The sequence below is a fragment of the Diaphorina citri genome, unplaced genomic scaffold (genome assembly GCF_000475195.1).
Source record: "Diaphorina citri unplaced genomic scaffold, Diaci psyllid genome assembly version 1.1 scaffold674, whole genome shotgun sequence".
NCBI classification, from domain to species: domain Eukaryota; kingdom Metazoa; phylum Arthropoda; class Insecta; order Hemiptera; family Psyllidae; genus Diaphorina; species Diaphorina citri.
Genome location: NW_007378107.1, coordinates 123,622 through 141,233, shown reverse-complemented (window position 1 = coordinate 141,233; position 17,612 = coordinate 123,622). Strand labels below are relative to the sequence as shown.

Sequence of the window (17,612 nt, the reverse complement as noted above, 5' to 3'; positions counted from 1 at the left end):
CTAACCCGATAATAAAAAAAAAGGTAAAAAAGGGAAAAAAACTCAACATCTGCAGTTTCTTAGTCCCCAACATTCAAGAAAATTCTTCTTCGTAATGCTCAAAGCTAACTTGCATGATCCTTGTCTTCGTTGTTTTCAACACTGCCAGATAGAAGAGGGTCTTCTTCTCCAACTTCCCATCTACAATCCAGGTACGTCTTCTAAATTAAAAAGTTCTTCTAATAAATTAATGTACGTAAGGATTGTCAACCCAATATGAGCAGCAACTTATCTCGCTTCCAATATTGCGCCTTACTTCATTGTTTCATAGGTATGCATTGAGCAATACATAACAAGATGTATGGTAAGTATCGACTCGACAGGTGTCCCACTCTAGTGAGATAAATGGTCAACTATAATGTAGCTATTTATCTTTATCTTGTAAACCTGGAGAAATATGGAAGAAAAAAACATCCAACCAAGGATTTTTTTATATACCTAATTTGGAATAATTAATCGGAATACCTATTATTCAGATTTTCAAAATGTGAATAGACACAAAAAAAGAGCTCTTAGGTTTCACTTATATAATATAATATCATGAAATCACTATTTTCACATTAACAAAGTTTAGGTCTTATACCTAATCATTTTTTTTAAATTGTATTAAAACTTGATGCTTGACGAGAATTGTTTAGTTGTTTACACTAATATGTAGAAAGTAAAAAAAAAAAGAAAAGAAAAATATGTATTTACCTAGGTACAACTTTTAGAAATTTCACTATAATAAATCTATTTACTTCACTTGTTCGCAGATGAACGTACAACGTTATAGGTAGAAAATGCATGCAAAAGTACAAACCCCTTTTATTTATGTTTTTTTTTTCCTAATTTTGAATCAAAAATTTAAGAAATAATAATCTGGTTTCTAAAGGTCATTCTCGTGACCTCAGAGTCCGGCAGTCTATAGAAGAAGACAAAACTCTCAACGTACCTATCTACAGACATAATATGCACACTTAGAATAAATTATCCGACCTTGATTTTCATAATATGTGTTAAGTGTAATATGATTTTCTTAGTTTTTTAATGTTTCTATCCTTATGGAATATTATTTTATTTTTTCTAATAATTACGTACCTATTTCACCTGACATCCCGCGGGTTCGATTCCCACCCGGAACGGCTAGTTTCCTCCTATCATGTCTTCCTTCTCTTCGATTTCAAGACTACAAGACCTTAGTAGTTACAGTTCCCTCTATCAAACCTCTTGAAAACACACACACCTTTCCAAAAGTATAATATTACACGTAAAAAAAGGAATTTCATTCAATCACATGAGGTGAAAATAACAGCCGCTTGAGTGTGGTTTTTCATTACCACAATAAAGTACCAACAAAGAAATAATAGAAAGTAATTATTAGATTTTTAATACATATCCTTAAATTAAATTACTTATAAAATTATAAAACAGATAACTTGTTAATAAGTTTAAGGAGATCAATTTTCATTAACTTGAACCTTCAAAATTTCAATAGGGAGAGTAGAATTAATGGTTTAATATCGGAAGGCCCTTTACAAAAAAATTGTTTAGTTGATTATTTCTTCTTCTTTGTAGTAGGTACTTCAAGTTTTTTTTTACCTTATAAATTTTCGTAAAACCCAGGCCGGGGTGAGATTTTACCTATGAATACCTACCTTGTATAACACCTCTACATTTATTATTGAAGCTTTTTTCATTTTACTTTTAATTTGTGATAAAATAATTACAATTACGTTCTTTTTGTTTTGTTTAGTTTTATTACTTTAGTTTTCTGTGATTTTTACTTTCTATGTAGGTATATCTCAATATTGATTTATCTAGGCCTCGTGCAATACAATATGACATTAAAAGAAAAATCTATCATTATTTTAATATTTATAGGTATACAATATACATACAATACCTATAAAAAACGAAGTTTCAATTAACATAGGTCTGGTAAGTACCTAATTAAACTAACTTACTTCATATCACAGTGAATGAAAGTGAAGTTTGATTAGAGTTGATATATACATATGTTTAATAATTTATTTTTCCTTGAACTTAATAATTTTAAATCAAAATTTTAATTTTATGATCTCATATCACTTTTGTGTTAATTTTAAATTTACTATTTTAAACACTCGGTTTTTTCCCTTCATTTTTCAACAGACTACTACTTTACAGGGTGTCCAAACTTTTATAGTACATAGTACCAAACTTAAAGGGTTGATTTATTGGACAAGAATAATACTGTATAATAAAAAGGTTGCACTTAAAGAATGAACTGTCACCAAGAGAAATAAATTAATCCCGATAAATCCGTAGACCAAATTGAGACCAATTTATTGTATCCAGGTACGTCTTCTAAATTAAAAAGTTCTTCTAATAAATTAATGTACGTAAGGATTGTCAACCCAATATGAGCAGCAACTTATCTTGCTTCCAATATTGCGCCTTACTTCAATGTTTCATAGGTATGCATTGAGCAATACATAACAAGATGTATGGTAAGTATCGACTCGACAGGTGTCCCACTCTAGTGAGATAAATGGTCAACTATAATGTAGCTATTTATCTTTATCTTGTAAACCTGGAGAAATATGGAAGAAAAAAACATCCAACCAAGGATTTTTTTATATATAATTTGGAATAATCGGAATACCTACTTACTTCACTTGTTCGCAGATGAACGTACAACGTTATAGGTAGATACTCGTACATTAGATACTGAATTTACAGAACTGTAATCACTATAATAAATCTATTTACTTCACTTGTTCGCAGATGAACGTACAACGTTATAGGTAGATACTCGTACATTAGATACTGAATTTACAGATTTTACAGAACTGTAATCACACCAAGATTACAGTGAGGAAAGCTGTTGTCAGCTGTTCCTTTATTAGCCTCTCCTCTCCTCTCCCTTCTCCAACAATCTAGTCTAGATATACCTCTGCCTACCCAGACCAGACGTTGCGCATTCAATTCAGAATAGGTAATCAGTGCCGTACCGTTGCACTTAAAGAATGAACTGTCACCAAGAGAAATAAATTAATCCCGATAAATCCGTAGACCAAATTGAGACCAATTTATTGTTTAAAGGAAAAGTTTTATTTCAACACAAAAAATCACCCCTTTAAGTTTGTACGTTAAATTTTGATTTTTGGACCCCTCTAGACTAAATTGATGTTTGGTTTTATTTTAAAATAGTATACCTAACAGATGAATTTAAGGAAAAGTACAAACTAATAATAATTATCTACATAGCTAATAAAATCATAATCGGTTAAAATAAAATATTTACCTACATTATGAACAACTCATTTATTCGTGATAGTTAAAGTCAACTAGTTAAGCTAACGAGGTACATGAAACTCATATGTGGGTGACCCGAACTGCTTCCTTTCTGATACGTGTAGCTCACTGATGGGTTACAATTCAATGCATTTCTTATGACGAGTGGATTGTCGTGGAACCTCCGAGCATTACGGTTCCCTTGGGTCACGTGTACCACAAACTTTTTTTCCGGTGACGTTCCGGTAACCCATATATGAGTGTCACAGAAAAATTTGAATATCTCCAAAAATACTTATCGCACAAGAAAAATTTGTGTACATTATCTATTTTCTACACCTCACACATCTAAAATTGACATGAAATTTTTTTGGTACCACGCGAAAATTTCCACTTTTTCCCGTGGTACCAGCGAGCACCCATGTAAAAATGGCTTGGCGCTCAACGTGAAGTTGGCCCCCCTGGGGCTGAACCTAGCTCTAGCTCTGGCCAAAATTTGGTAACTACTTACTTAAAAAAATAGGATTTCAAAAGATAGAACACAAGACACAACACTAACCCAAATTTCAGATTCTCATCTTTAGCCGTTCAAAAAATATTCAGGGGTTCCAAGATTTTTTGAACACTGTCGTATATTTCCACCCCCCCTCCTCTTTTTTACTTTTTTAAAAAGACTTCTATACTTACCTACTTTTATTTAAATGTATTCACTTGTGGTGGGCAAAGTAATTTAGTGGCTGACAAAAGAACGTTTGACAACTTCCTGATGCTAGTCCGACCTGTCTTGCACGAAGAATGTTGTCATGTATAATTTGGGGAACAAATTCATTTTCCAAAATTTCATTCGTAACTCTGAAAATGTAGAAAATGAAAATCATATATATAACCACTTATGTAGGTAGGTACATATGAAATCATTACTTGAAACCATTGATATACCAACTACCAACCATGGATGGACCTACAGCAGAAGTGGATGGCTTTGGCTCCTGCCTGACTCAGATGTTTTAATTCGGAGGTGGTAAAAGACTTTTTCGAAATGGACCTACATTACCGTCTTACCATGTTCAACGAAATTTGAACTGCCGGAACAATTTATTTACCTACATATGAGGAGGTCTCTGGATAAAGGGCCAAATTTCATAAAATGAGTTTTGAGATAAGGCCTTTCAAAGTTTTCAACTAAGCATAAAACTGATTTACGCAATTTTTGGATGTTTCTGATTTGATAAAATGATGTAAAATACTGTTTTAAACACATTTATTGTCATATTTTTTACCTATTTTAAACGGATAATTCTTAATAACGAAAAAATCAATTGTGGAATTTGGCCCTTTTTCATTAGATCGAGATTAGGTAGAAAGAAAAAGACTTTCCTCTTTATATTTTTATTTTCTACATAAATAAATTAATAACAAGCTGGGTCCGTCCCTCCGGGAATTTTTTAGCCCGTAATTTATTCGATCGTGATTAAAGAAAATCAGTACCTTTGTACCTACCTAATTTGTTTAATATTCAGTTTATTATTATTATTCTTGATTTGATTTTTCGATTTTACTTTCATGTAATGATTTAAAATCAAGACTAGAGCCCGTTCTCCCTTTATTCCCAATATAAGGTTTAAGTCACCCATCCATTTATTGGCCTTGCTCGGCGTAGCTTAACATAGGTAACGCTAAAACCGGTCTTAAATGATCGACTGAAGTGTTATCTAAAACTTTCTCGCTTTGAGTTCATAGGTCGTCGCGACAAATTTCAAGATCAGAGACTACGCACTACAAAAAGTTGCTTGTCTACGCTTCTAATGTACAACGGGTCTAAAGGAATGAAAATGGAAATTCTCCTGAAATTTTAGCTCTTGACTATACGTTAACCATGTTATGTTTTATGTAAACTATGTATTTATGTCAATGTAATGTTCTATGTACTTTCTATGTATGTTCTATGTATACGTTCTATGTATGCAGGGGACATGGCGTGAACTAATTAACTTGCCGGAAAATTTATCAAATCACGGGAAAAACGTTTTGCCTAACTAAATTTTATTCGGGATAGGGGAGCGGTACCACGTGTGTGACACTAATCCTAATGTAGGCCCCACATTTTAAAGAATTTCCTAGTTAAAATTCTACAATAGACAGGACGAAATTACGCAGACGTTCACCAGTGAAGGGTTAAATAGATTGGAAGATGTGTTATCTCTGGCCGGGTGGGTATCACACTGCATTCGTACGCCGGAGGTTCCAGGTTTGATTCCTGGTGGGGTCGAAGTTTTTTTTTTTTTTTTGCTCTGTGCTCGGGGAGCACTTTTGTAAACCTTTTTTTTAGTTTGGGAAAAAAAAAAAAAAAAAAAAAAAAAAAAAAAAAAAAAAAAAAAAAAAAAAAAAGTTCAAGAACTCAGGAAGCAGTCCAAACTCTTAGGGATTCCATATTAAATTATTATTTAATTATAAGAAATTATTCCATTTTTGTTTAAATGATATAAATAGATTATGTTTTATAATATTTGAAATCTGTGTCTCCTTTTTATACATAAGAATATACTTGTTTAAATGTTTTAAATTTTAAGTATTTTTTGACTTCATTATAATTTTGTATGATAGAATTCAAAACTTCAAACTATATCAGGGTTTATTATTATAAAAATAAGTAAATAACTTAGTGTTTATATTATCTATAAATAGAATTTTTGAATGTGTATTTTTCTTTTTCTTTCTGTACCATTTCAATTTACTTTTGTGTACTTCGTTCACTAAATATTTTAAACGAATAAAAATAGTAAATAAATGAAATAAAGAGCTAACTGTGTACATTTGTTACTTTGAACATATTATATTTATCCTATTTTTTATTTTATAACCCAAGATAGAATGGAAGGTCGTCTAAAACCGGATACCTATTTTTGAAAACGGTCTAAAAAAGTTATTGTAGGTATTAGTTCCTCAGAACTGAATGGAATTGATTTGAAATTTAGTTTTCAATCCAGTTAGAAAGTTTAAAATGAACAAGCTTTTAACCCAAATCAGCATGAAATCTGTTCAAAAGAGCGCCAAATAACGCAACCTCGGCAAAAAAGGCCAAATTTTTGTCTCTCTAATCAAAATAACTCAGCAGTGACTGCAGCTATCAACATGAAATTTTGTGGAAATATACTAACAACAAGATGATGCAATCTCCAGAAAAAGGGCCAAATGGCGATTTGGCCCTTCTTCCAGAGACCTCCTCATTTATGTACTTACATGTTCATGACCTTTCCTTCTTGAGTCATATTTTCTGGTATCATTGGTCGATGTAAACTGCATACAAGGCGTTCTAGACAAACAGCTTGAGTTACCAAATAGGTTGCCAAAACTTTCTTTTCCTGAATGATTATTTCTGCTTTAGATTTCTGCAACAGAACAAAAAGAACGACAGTTCAGACTCACTATAATATCATTATTCTTTTTCTTCGCCTTTTCCCGTGTACAAACAGGGTCAGTGTTTTTCGTCAGCCTCTCAATCAGCCCTTACTAGGGTAATTGCTTTGGGTTGATCGCTGAAAACTATTTGGTTGCAAAGTTATAACAAGGTATCCAAAAATTTGAGTAAAAGTGGTGCAAAGTCACCTCAGTTTACGGTATTATTTATTATTTTTGACGATCTTTACGAAAAAAATACATTTGGACAGTTATATTTTTCATGAGAATCACCAATTGGTTTTGGCTACAAAAATTTTACGAGTGGATGTCCTTAACACTCAACCTTTGCTTTTCGTTAGCAAGGCAAATTGCAGGCGGATCTTGAGGTCATTTTTCGCGCATTTGCGAAATGTACAAAGTTCGCGAATCGACTAAGTGAAGTGAGTTGAAATGGAAGCTGGAAAGGGGGGGGGGTTGCCGGGTCCCCTCGATCCCAATTTTTCGAAGTCTGACGTACAGTAGGGGAGAACAAGCAGGGTCCGTCCCTCCGGGAATTTTTTTAGCCCGTAGAGGTCGTCGCGACAAATTTCAAGATCAGAGCTCATTTGTGTGAGAAAATGTGAAAAAAATCCCCCCAAAACCAGTTTTTTTGGTTTTTCTGGACAAAATTTGCACCACCAAAATGGTGATCACCGTGATCCTGGTAAAAAGACCTTTAATTTGATATATAGGTTCGACCAGGTTTGGATAAGTCCTTCTATGGGGACAGACTTACGGACTAACAGACTGACAGACAGACCGACACCGAAGCGAATACAATAGTCCGTCCCTTATACCTTTTTTATTACTATTGTAATAATAAAGGAAGGACGGACTAAAAAGCATGATTTGGTATGTCAAACACATACCCTTAAATAAATTATAAGATTCCCGGATTTCGCGAAAAACCGCGAACCGTCAAAATAAAGTGAATTGAAAAACTATTATCACCACAAGATTTATAAGTAAAAAACAACATGATTTGATATGTCACACTTCATAGGTCGTCGCGACAAATTTGAAGATCAGAGCTCATTTGTGTGAGAAAATGTGAAAAAAAATCCCCCAAAAACCAGTTGAAAAATTCTTCTCAATTTAAGGGCGTATATTACCTACTCCTGGGACATAATTATGTAGGTACATACTCTATGATTAGAGGTACACAATACTACACAAAAATAAAAATCCAATACCTACCCAAAGAGTAGGTACTATATACCCTGTTGAATGCACACCCTCTAATTTTTAGTAAGTAGGTCCTTGCAATTTTAGCTAGATATATTACATTACCCCGTTCCTGAATAGTTTGTTCCTAATATGTATTTTTTTCTCTTTCTCTCCAAATCCAGGCTTGAAGAAGGTGTTCACATGTGTTGCATGTGGAAAAGTGTTGTGTTCAAAAGCCAGCTTAAAGAGACATGTGGCAGACAAGCATGCCAGCCGTGAAGAAGAATATCGATGTGCAATTTGTGAACGCGTTTACTGCTCAAGGAACTCTCTTATGACGCATATCTACACGTACCACAAAACACGACCCACCATGATAATTCCCCCTTCCCATCCTCAGAGCTTATTGCCTAGTCATCTAAAATTCTAGTATCCCGCTGAAGAAGGTAATGTAGCCAACAGCAATACCTAGTTACCTAGTATCTACCACTGTGTTATTTTTCAAATAAAAATGATATTATTATTGATTGTATGATTATGGTTACCTATTTAGTAACAAAGTGATTTAAATAAAAACAAGGTTTCATTACTTAAGTCCTAAAATTTTGTTGGAATATCTTTTTGCCTTTTGTTATCCGAGATATTATACATACGTAAGAACAAGACAATCGCGAGTTATAGCGGAACAAACACTTACCTAAAACAAGGTTTCATTACTTAAGTCCTAAAATTTTGTTGGAATATCTTTTTGCCTTTTGTTATCCGAGATATTATACATACGTAAGAATAAGACAATCGCGAGTTATAGCGGAACAAACACTTACCAACATCTAAACCAAATGAAAAACGGTCGAGTTAAAACGTAGACATTCACTTCGTTCGGTCAATCAGCAGTTAGAGAAAAACTACAGGAAATAAAAATATTTAGCTTGAGAGATAATATATATGAAAGTAAAAGGCAAGAGAGACAGAGGAAGACCTAAAATGAGATCAAAAATGTCGAACCCACTTGAGTGGGAAAAGACGTAAGTAGTAAAATAAGAAATTTATGTAGATCGATCCTTTTCATTATGTCTTTAAAACAAAATAGGTACCTACATCTGAACTAGAAAATTAAATTATACTGGTCATATTGTGAGTAAATTATTAATTTGTCATTCTCATTAAATTTGTTCGTAAGTATACATATTTCACTGTTGAAAATTGGGCATGCCATACCTGTAGTAAAATAGCATACTTCTCTCTTTTCATGCATGAAAATTTCCATTGCGTCCTTGTTTAATCTGATCAACTAGTTGTCATGATTGTTTTTCCTTAGTAAGTTAGTAATTACCTACTTTAGGTATAGTTATAATTTTTACTTTCTATTCCCTTAAGTACCTACCTGTAGGCAAACTACAAGTACTATGTAGGTATTTAGAAAGTAGGACTAGGTAACGTATTGCATCAAGGAACTCTCTTATGACGTATAGGTATCTACACTTACCACAAATACCCTATTTATTGTAATACCTATGCGTCGAAATGTTTCGTGTAATATAGGTACACACTGGGCTTGCTGAGGCCGGAACTTGGCCTGGCGCACTGCCGTGCGCCTAGATATAGATATATATATTAAAATTTTCAAATTCATAAAATGTATAAAATAAGAAAGACCCACAGGATGTAGGTTACTTGCGTACTGTCATAATCATAATGCGCAAAAAAAATCCCTTAACTTGTATTTCCTTATTTAAAACAATTCAACATTTTTGTTTATATTATTCCAGGTTTAGTAATGCCACCTCCACTTAGTGGAGGAATCAATGAACCACAGGACTGCCCCTACTGCAGAAGAACATTTAGTTGCTATTACAGCCTGAAAAGACATTTCCAAGACAAGCACGAACGGTCTGACACTCTGTATGTGTGCGAGTTTTGTCACCGCAGATATCGAACTAAAAATAGTCTCACCACACACAAGAGCCTCCAACACAGAGGCACTTCGGGCATGTTGAAACGATTACTCAAAGGAGGAGCATCGGGGTCCTATGACTACAGAACGTCCACATCTTTATTATTTGATATTACCTACAATAATAACAACAACAACAACACCAACAAAAACAGCGAATCACAACCAAAAGAAAATTTTAAATAAACTTATAACCTAAGTATTCCAACCTGAGATTTAAGTAAAAATTTCAATGAAGAACATACAGATTCAGATTCATTTACAGTGTGTTCATAAAGCCGGCCCCACCTTAATTTTTGAACGGATGACCTGAGGAACCTGAAATTTTGTATATGAGCCTATATTTACCTCTAGTTTTTTAAAGGCTATATAAAAGTTCAGGGACTTTTTCATGGTCAGCCGCGAGAGAGCCAACTTTTAAATGAGAGCCCCCACTTATGATACATTGTATTAAAGGTCTAAAGAGTGTAGTACCTACTTTGGTACAAGTTTGAGCTCGATCCGACAACCAGGGCCGGAGTTATGCCTATTCAATTTTTAATTTTTCCATGTTCTCCCGCCAATATTAGGGGAGGAACCAAAATGAGAAATTCATATCAATTGGTGATTTGAGATTCAAATAGGTCCCTCTAATGATTCATTGAAATTAAGTCCCAAAAATAAAATTTCGAAACATCCAGAGCCTGTAAAAAAACTAGATGTAAATAGGCTCGTTTACAAAATTTCAGGTTTCTAATCGCAATCGATGGTTACCAGATTTATATTGAAAATGCCGTTCGGAAGAGATCTCTGTTGGCAGCTAGTTGGTTGGTTCAACGCCTCAAGTGGTGTGATGCTCTGGATGCTCAGCCATTCCTTGATGTTATCTGGCTTCATCTATTGTCCCTTCCATAACATCTTCTAGCAGCGTTCCTTCAGCTCTTCTTAGCATACGCCCGACGAATTTGATTTTTCTTTCTTCTCTTCAAAAATAAAGGTGGGGAACGGGACTTTATGAACACACTTTATACGTATGTATGTGTATATAGGTGTATAGGTAGGTAATTATTTAATTAAATTGGAATCGTAATCGGTCTATATGGATTAGGTATGCACAAAGATTCCTGTTACTAAGAACTGCCTCTCAGTAAAGTCTTTCAGGAAATTTAAGAAAACGTTAAATGAAATTAACTATAGTTAATATTAGTCATTATACATACAGGGTGTAAAAAAAGTTGCCACCTCTGAAAACTCGAGAACCATTTGAATTTCGGAAAACCCTAAAACACGTAGGTATTTCTTTATTTTTAAGTGAATCTCAAAATTTCAGCAGGTCAACTTTAAAATCTTCAATGGGAATACACTACTTCTGATAGGTACACCATATCAAAGTTCAATACAAAATATTTTTAAGATATCTTACCCATCTATTTTAACCGAATATAAATAGGCTGAATTAATAGTCATCATTGCGCTGAAATACTAAAAATGATAAATTTCATAGTGATGGTTTCTCTATATAATGAAATTAATAAAATTAGTCTTTGATTGACAGGATTTCTTAGGTACCTATTTAGAATTGAAACCTTCAGTACCTACTACGTTTATACACTTGGATGTCAAGTTTAAAGCTTTAAGCCTTTTCTATCCTGGTTTTGCTGTAGGAAAAAAGCTTTTTCTTTACTTTTGATTTGATTTCTCCTAGTTGATACTTTTTTTATGAAGCTAAAATTTGGTGTAGTGTTTTATCTTTTAAAAATACCATTTTTTTAGGTACTCGCCAAATTTCGGCTGGAACCAGGGTCGGCTGGTCGGCTCCAGGTGGCAACTTCAAAATCAAAGTCAATTGTTATAGCGGAACAAACAAACATAGATCTCACTATCATCTATCAATAAAAAGAACATGGTGCGGACACTGCTTTAGTTTTAGGCCACTCATACCATTGACATCTAATCTCATACTCCTAGAATCTGTTGAAAATGTCACGCAGATTACTCTTATTAAAAATGTAGTGAATGCATGAAAAAACTTTTTGTCTTTGAAAATATATAATATAATAATAATTTTTGTTTAAAGTAGTTGGATTTGGAACCATCTAACATCTAAAGTACCTGATTTAAATATTACAAACAATAAAACTAATATTGTTTGAAAATAGATAATGCTTTATTTTTCGCCCAAGACTGTTTCCAACCCTCTTTTTTATACTCACTAACCTAAACATTATAATTTATAATAGACTGTCGGACTGACTAGTGACTACGTCATATTTTCAAATGGAGCAGTTGCAAATGGGTAAAAATTATAAATAAATGGTCGATTCCCATGTAAAAAGTTGGGAATGATCCAAATCTGAGGTCAAAACTCCGAAAAAATAACTGTAAAAGTCGAAAATTCAATCTTTATTTTCTGTTCTACCGTACGTACGGTACGTACGTACGTAACGTACAGACCATGGGCTAAAAACCACTTTTTTGGAATCAGGGGACCCCAAAACGGATATTACCACCCATTTCCCGATTTTGAAAATTTGGACCGATTGCAATACTTTCTCATTACCTTGTATAGGTTCCCTATACGTAAAGGTAATAGAAAGTAAAAAAAATAACTGTAAAAGGTCGAAAATTCAATCTTAAGTTCAAATATGTGTGACATCAGACTTCACGCAGTTGTTTTTTTCGTCCGTTAGGTAGCGCCACTATGCAAGCGCGCTAGCGGAGGAGCAGAAAGAACTGCGCAGAAACGAATGCGCACAAACATGGGTGACTTGAACCTTATATTGGGAATAAAGGGAGAACGGGCTCTAGTCTTGATTTTAAATCATTATCTACATGAAAGTAAAATCGAAAAATCAAATCAAGAATAATAATGAACTGAATACAAATTAGGTATAGGTAGGTACACTGGTACATACTTACATAGGTGTTTTGGTTTTTTGGCTTTATGGTTTTCTGGACAAAATTTGCACCACCATTTTCGTGATCCTGGTAAAAAGACCTTTAATTTGATATACTATAGGTCGACTAGGTTTGGATAAGTCCTTCTATGGGGACAGACTGACTGACGCGTGATCCTGGTAAAAAGACCTTTAATTTGATATACTATAGGTCGACTAGGTTTGGATAAGTCCTTCTATGGGGACAGACTGACTGACAGACACCGAAGCGAAAACAATAGTCCGTCCCTTATACCTTTTTATTATTACTATTGTAATAATAAAGGAAGGACGGACTAAAAATGAAGCTCGAAGGGGGGGGGGCCCTCGGCTGCCCCCCCTAAATACGACCCTGGGTAGTTCTACTACCCACAGGGTAAACGCCAGGGTAGTGACCTACTTGTTTTTACTCCTGAAATAAAAATTATAAAAAGTGAAATTAGACGAATCATATAGTACCTACCTACCCTCTTTCAGTCCTGAGACGAATTAGACCTTTTTTGGAAAAAATATATAAAATAATAATAATAATAATATCTAATTTTAATTTGCTGGTTGTGAACCACGCCGTGTCTTCATTAAATCGGTTATTTGTTTCGAACCCATTCGACCACAAAACTTGTAACAGTAACTAAAAACTTACCTTCTTTAAAAAGTCGTCCAAAATTTTAATTTCTTCTACTTTTTTCTTCAATGCTTGATTATCCATTCCTATATCTACATTCCTCCTCCGTCTACGTCCAAATATATGACCGTATGCAGTAGGACCAAGAAGGAGTGAAAATGGCAAGCTCCAAATGAAAGGATTAGTCACTGTCATTGCTGTGGCAGCAGCTCCGAGCAAAGCAACTCCTGCTAAAGGTATCAGTATAGTCTGAATTATAGAGGCCTCTAACTCATATGAACCAACACTTCCCAAATTTGGGAAACTAATTGGAAACGGTAACTTGGGAATATGTGGTTGATACACAGAAGTACTAATTAACTGATGAGCTAAATCTCCAAGATAATTTCCATACCCCCTATATTTTCCAATCAGTCCATGTTGGTGCCTCAAATATTTCTTCAGTTTATGCGTTGGAAAGTGAGGTCTTAGGGCTCCTATGTGAAACCCACTTAATAAACCACCCAAATTGGGCTTTTCATGCGATAATTCATGGTCTCCTATTCCGCCTTCATCGTAAAGACCAGCACCTTGCAAATCATACTCATTCAAATTACTGAGGTCACTCAGATCAGAATTTGGTGGCTGTAAGTATTGTGCGAGGTGAGATGTTGCCTGTACTACCGGTATAGCTTCCCACACTTTTAAATCGGACAATTGTTGACCTGTGGCAAAGGAGAAGAAGAAGCAAAATGTATGGCAAAATAAGGCTTTTTATGGCATTTTTCCAAATTTCGCTAAAATATGGCAAAATAGTATGGCGCCATGGCAATATGACATTTGAACTTCCTTGATTATAATAGATGTACATACCTACCACTAGTACCTAGTTCTGTGAACTCTAGACCTCACTCAGAGTCTAATCACACCAAGATTACAGTGAGGAAAGCTGTTGTCAGCTGTTCCTTTATTAGCCTCTCCTCTCCTCTCCCTTCTCCAACAATCTAGATATACCTCTGCCTACCCAGACCAGACGTTGCGCATTCAATTCAGAATAGGTAATCAGTGCCGTACCTATTAACTATCACTTTTATTTTTTGGTAGGTAGAGGGAACCTGTTCAAAGTAAAGCTGTGTCCACACTGTCAACACATGGTGCATTTTATTTAACACTTAACCGTAAACCGAAATTTAGAGTTTGGAACCTGTTCAAAGTAAAGCTGTGTCCACACTGTCAACACATGGTGCATTTTATTTAACACTTAACCGTAAACCGAAATTTAGAGTTAGTAAAGCTGTGTCCACACTGTCAACACATGGTGCATTTTATTTAACACTTAACCGTAAACCGAAATTTAGAGTTTAAAAAAAAAAAAAATCAGCTGTTCGCATTAACCGAGAAAAAAATGGCGACTCTATCGTTAACCGAAGTCCAGAGCTCGGTTTAGTATGGCAAGAGGGAAACGTAAACCTAAAAAATGGTTAACGCCCCTCACGTCATAAACACACTTCCATGTGAGGGGAGATAGTGACCTTGACTAAACCGAAGTTCGGTTAAATGTTAAATAAAATGCACCAATAGTCGATCAAAAGTCTATCGACTGTGTGAGGACATAGCTTAACGTGGCGTCGGATATACATAGACTAGAAAAATAGGTAAACTCCTAGACCTATTTTGAATTTTCCATTTTTGGTGCTTACTCTATGGGTGGAAGAACGTGGAAATATGAAAAATTGAATAGGCCATTACTCCGGCCCTGGTGTCGGATCGAGATAAACTTATATCAAAGTACTACCTTTGTTAAGTCCTGATGCGATGTTTTACAATCAGGGGGTTTCTATTTAAGATTTTGAAGTTGGCCCCCCTGGGGCTGAACCTAGCTCTAGCTCTGGCCAAAATTTGGTAACTACTTACTTAAAAAAATAGGATTTCAAAAGATAGAACACAAGACACAACACTAACCCAAATTTCAGATTCTCATCTTTAGCCGTTCAAAAAATATTCAGGGGTTCCAAGATTTTTTGAACACTGTCGTATATTTCCATGTGTGTGTCTGTGTGTCTGTCTGTAAACAAAATATCTCGAGAACGGTGAGAGCTAGAGACTTGAAATTTGGTATGCAGTTGTCAAATGTGACAAGGATGCGACACAAAACTTTTGGTTAAGACCGGTGTAACGGTTGGCGGCATTTTACCGCTATTTGGCGGTTTTCGGTGTAATTTAACAATATCTCGGGAACGGTATGAGCTAGAGACTTGAAATTTGGTATGTAGTCCACAAAAGTGACAAGGATGTAGATCAAAACTTTTGGTTACGATAGGTGCTGCGGTTGGCGGTATTTTCGACCGCTTTTGGTGGTTTTCAGCTATACTGACTAAACGGTTAGAGATATTATAAAAGTTACAATAGAAAAACACCCAAATAAGCATCATTTAATAGGATAAGGAAAGTCGTGTGATGTTCACACCAGATTATAAAAGTTACAATAGAAAAACACCCAAATAAGCATCATTTAATAGGATAAGGAAAGTCGTGTGATGTTCACACCAGATTTTTTTTTTCACCTATGGGAGCAATTAGACTGACTAAAGTATACCCTGACGCCAATAAATTTCAGAATGGGAGTAATTGGTATAAAATGGGACCAATTGGAGTCCGCCCCTCCGAGTGCACTCGAAAGATTAGTTATAAAAGTTACAATAGAAAAACACCCAAATAAGCATCATTTAATAGGATAAGGAAAGTCGTGTGATGTTCACACCAGATTTTTTTTCACCTATGGGAGCAATTAGACTGACTAAAGTATACCCTGACGCCAATAAATTTCAGAATGGGAGTAATTGGTATAAAATGGGACCAATTGGAGTCCGCCCCTCCGAGTGCACTCGAAAGATTAGAAAAAAAAAACTTACCTCCAAGGGATCCAGAAGCAGCGTGATTGAAGGGATTCATATTGAAATCTTGTGTTGACACATGTTGCGTGCCTGAAGTTTCTTGATCCGCTAGACCACTACTGCTGTTGGCGTCCAAAAATGACGAATAATTCAAGAACAAAGCTTTTGACCGTGGTAATAAAAAACTAACAGAAATAATTAATAGAATGTCAAAGGAGAGCAACTTCATATTTACCAACGTTCAATTATTTACTATATAGGTACCTACGTATATTTTAAGAGAACAAACAGTACATAGAAAGTGTTTTTACATACATACAGGGTGTCCAAGAATTTATGCTTAAAATGATTTTCTCGGAGCCTGTTTGAAATTTCGAAAAACAAAAAACCCGTAACTTTTTGATTTTTGATGCGGATATTTTACTCTATTGCGATTCGCGAAAAATTTCGCGAAGTCCGCGAATCGAGTGTCAACTTTGGATTGTTAAATAAGAACCCCTATTTTTTATTGCATATTTGTTTTTTACGTTAAATTTAAAGTATAATCGCGCAATTCGCAAAACGCGAATCGTGCTTAAAAAGTACAAGTGCGACCTATCAAATCGGAGTGTTTTTTGTTCCAAAATCTAATGGTTCCATTATTATTTCGATTTGGTCCAATATTCGATTTGTGCGGTGTTCGCGAAATTCGCGAAACCTACATTTTTTCCTAAGGTACGTGTGTGATATATCAAATCATGCTACTTTTTACTTCTAAATATTGTGGTGATATTATTTGTTCAATTTACTTCATTTTTGACGGTACCGCGAATACCGCGAACCGTCAATAATTGAAAAAATATTATCACCACAAGGTTTAGAAGTAAACAAGCTGGGTCCGTCCCTCCGGGAATTTTTTAGCCCGTAGTTTATTCGATTGTGGTTAAAGAAATACCCATGTATGTACCTGTCTGTTACGGCGCTGTTACTCTGATGGACCTTTTGTTGTCCTCTTTTCACGAAAAAACGGCTCGACCGATTTTGATGAAATTTTTTATAGTTGTTAAGAAGAGTACTGAGGGTGACATAGGCTATTTATATTTGTCATATTCCATCCCGATTCAAAATGGCAGCACCTCAATGTTATGACTCTTAATGCCACGCTGATCCCGTACAAAGGACGGGTCAACCACTAGTTATTTACTATGCAGCGTGCTGCAGATAACTTTCAAATTTTCTTCCCTTCTACGAAAGGGAAAACTGGTTTAGTTCAGAAAAAATACCAGCTTACTATGCAGCGTGCTGCAGATAACTTTCAAATTTTCTTCCCTTCTACGAAAGGGAAAACTGGTTTAGTTCAGAAA

The 17,612-nt window shown here is 34.9% G+C and overlaps 2 protein-coding genes and 1 long non-coding RNA gene across 7 annotated transcripts in view; 2 read left to right on the top strand and 1 right to left on the bottom strand.

The window, feature by feature from the left end:
• Positions 1 to 10,797, top strand: part of LOC103511099 (broad-complex core protein isoforms 1/2/3/4/5) — a 44,595-nt gene extending 33,798 nt beyond the window's left edge. For 3 of the 4 annotated variants that reach the window (XM_026824956.1, XM_026824955.1, XM_026824957.1), the window contains exon 10: positions 9,672 to 10,797. In XM_026824956.1, the coding sequence (XP_026680757.1) occupies positions 9,672 to 10,042 (371 nt within the window). In that variant the 3' untranslated portion in view covers positions 10,043 to 10,797. Of the gene's footprint in view, positions 1 to 8,084; positions 8,349 to 9,671 lie in introns of all 4 variants that reach the window. The other variant, XM_026824958.1, reaches the window with a different exon arrangement.
• Positions 1 to 16,572, bottom strand: part of LOC103511087 — a 28,269-nt gene extending 11,697 nt beyond the window's left edge. Inside the window, exons 1-4 of one of the 2 annotated variants that reach the window (XM_008475798.3) lie at positions 16,288 to 16,572; positions 13,415 to 14,100; positions 6,538 to 6,686; positions 3,985 to 4,149 (exon numbers count right to left, since the gene is read on the bottom strand). In XM_008475798.3, coding sequence (XP_008474020.1) covers positions 4,005 to 4,149; positions 6,538 to 6,686; positions 13,415 to 14,100; positions 16,288 to 16,498 — 1,191 coding nt within the window. In that variant the 5' untranslated portion in view covers positions 16,499 to 16,572 and the 3' untranslated portion in view covers positions 3,985 to 4,004. The remainder of the gene's footprint in view (positions 1 to 3,984; positions 4,150 to 6,537; positions 6,687 to 13,414; positions 14,101 to 16,287) is intronic. The other variant, XM_008475799.3, reaches the window with a different exon arrangement.
• Positions 8,359 to 8,817, top strand: LOC113468201. Its single transcript, XR_003392046.1, has 2 exons — positions 8,359 to 8,482; positions 8,610 to 8,817. It is a non-coding gene; the product is annotated as an uncharacterized LOC113468201 (long non-coding RNA).
• Positions 16,573 to 17,612: the final 1,040 nt, after the last annotated feature.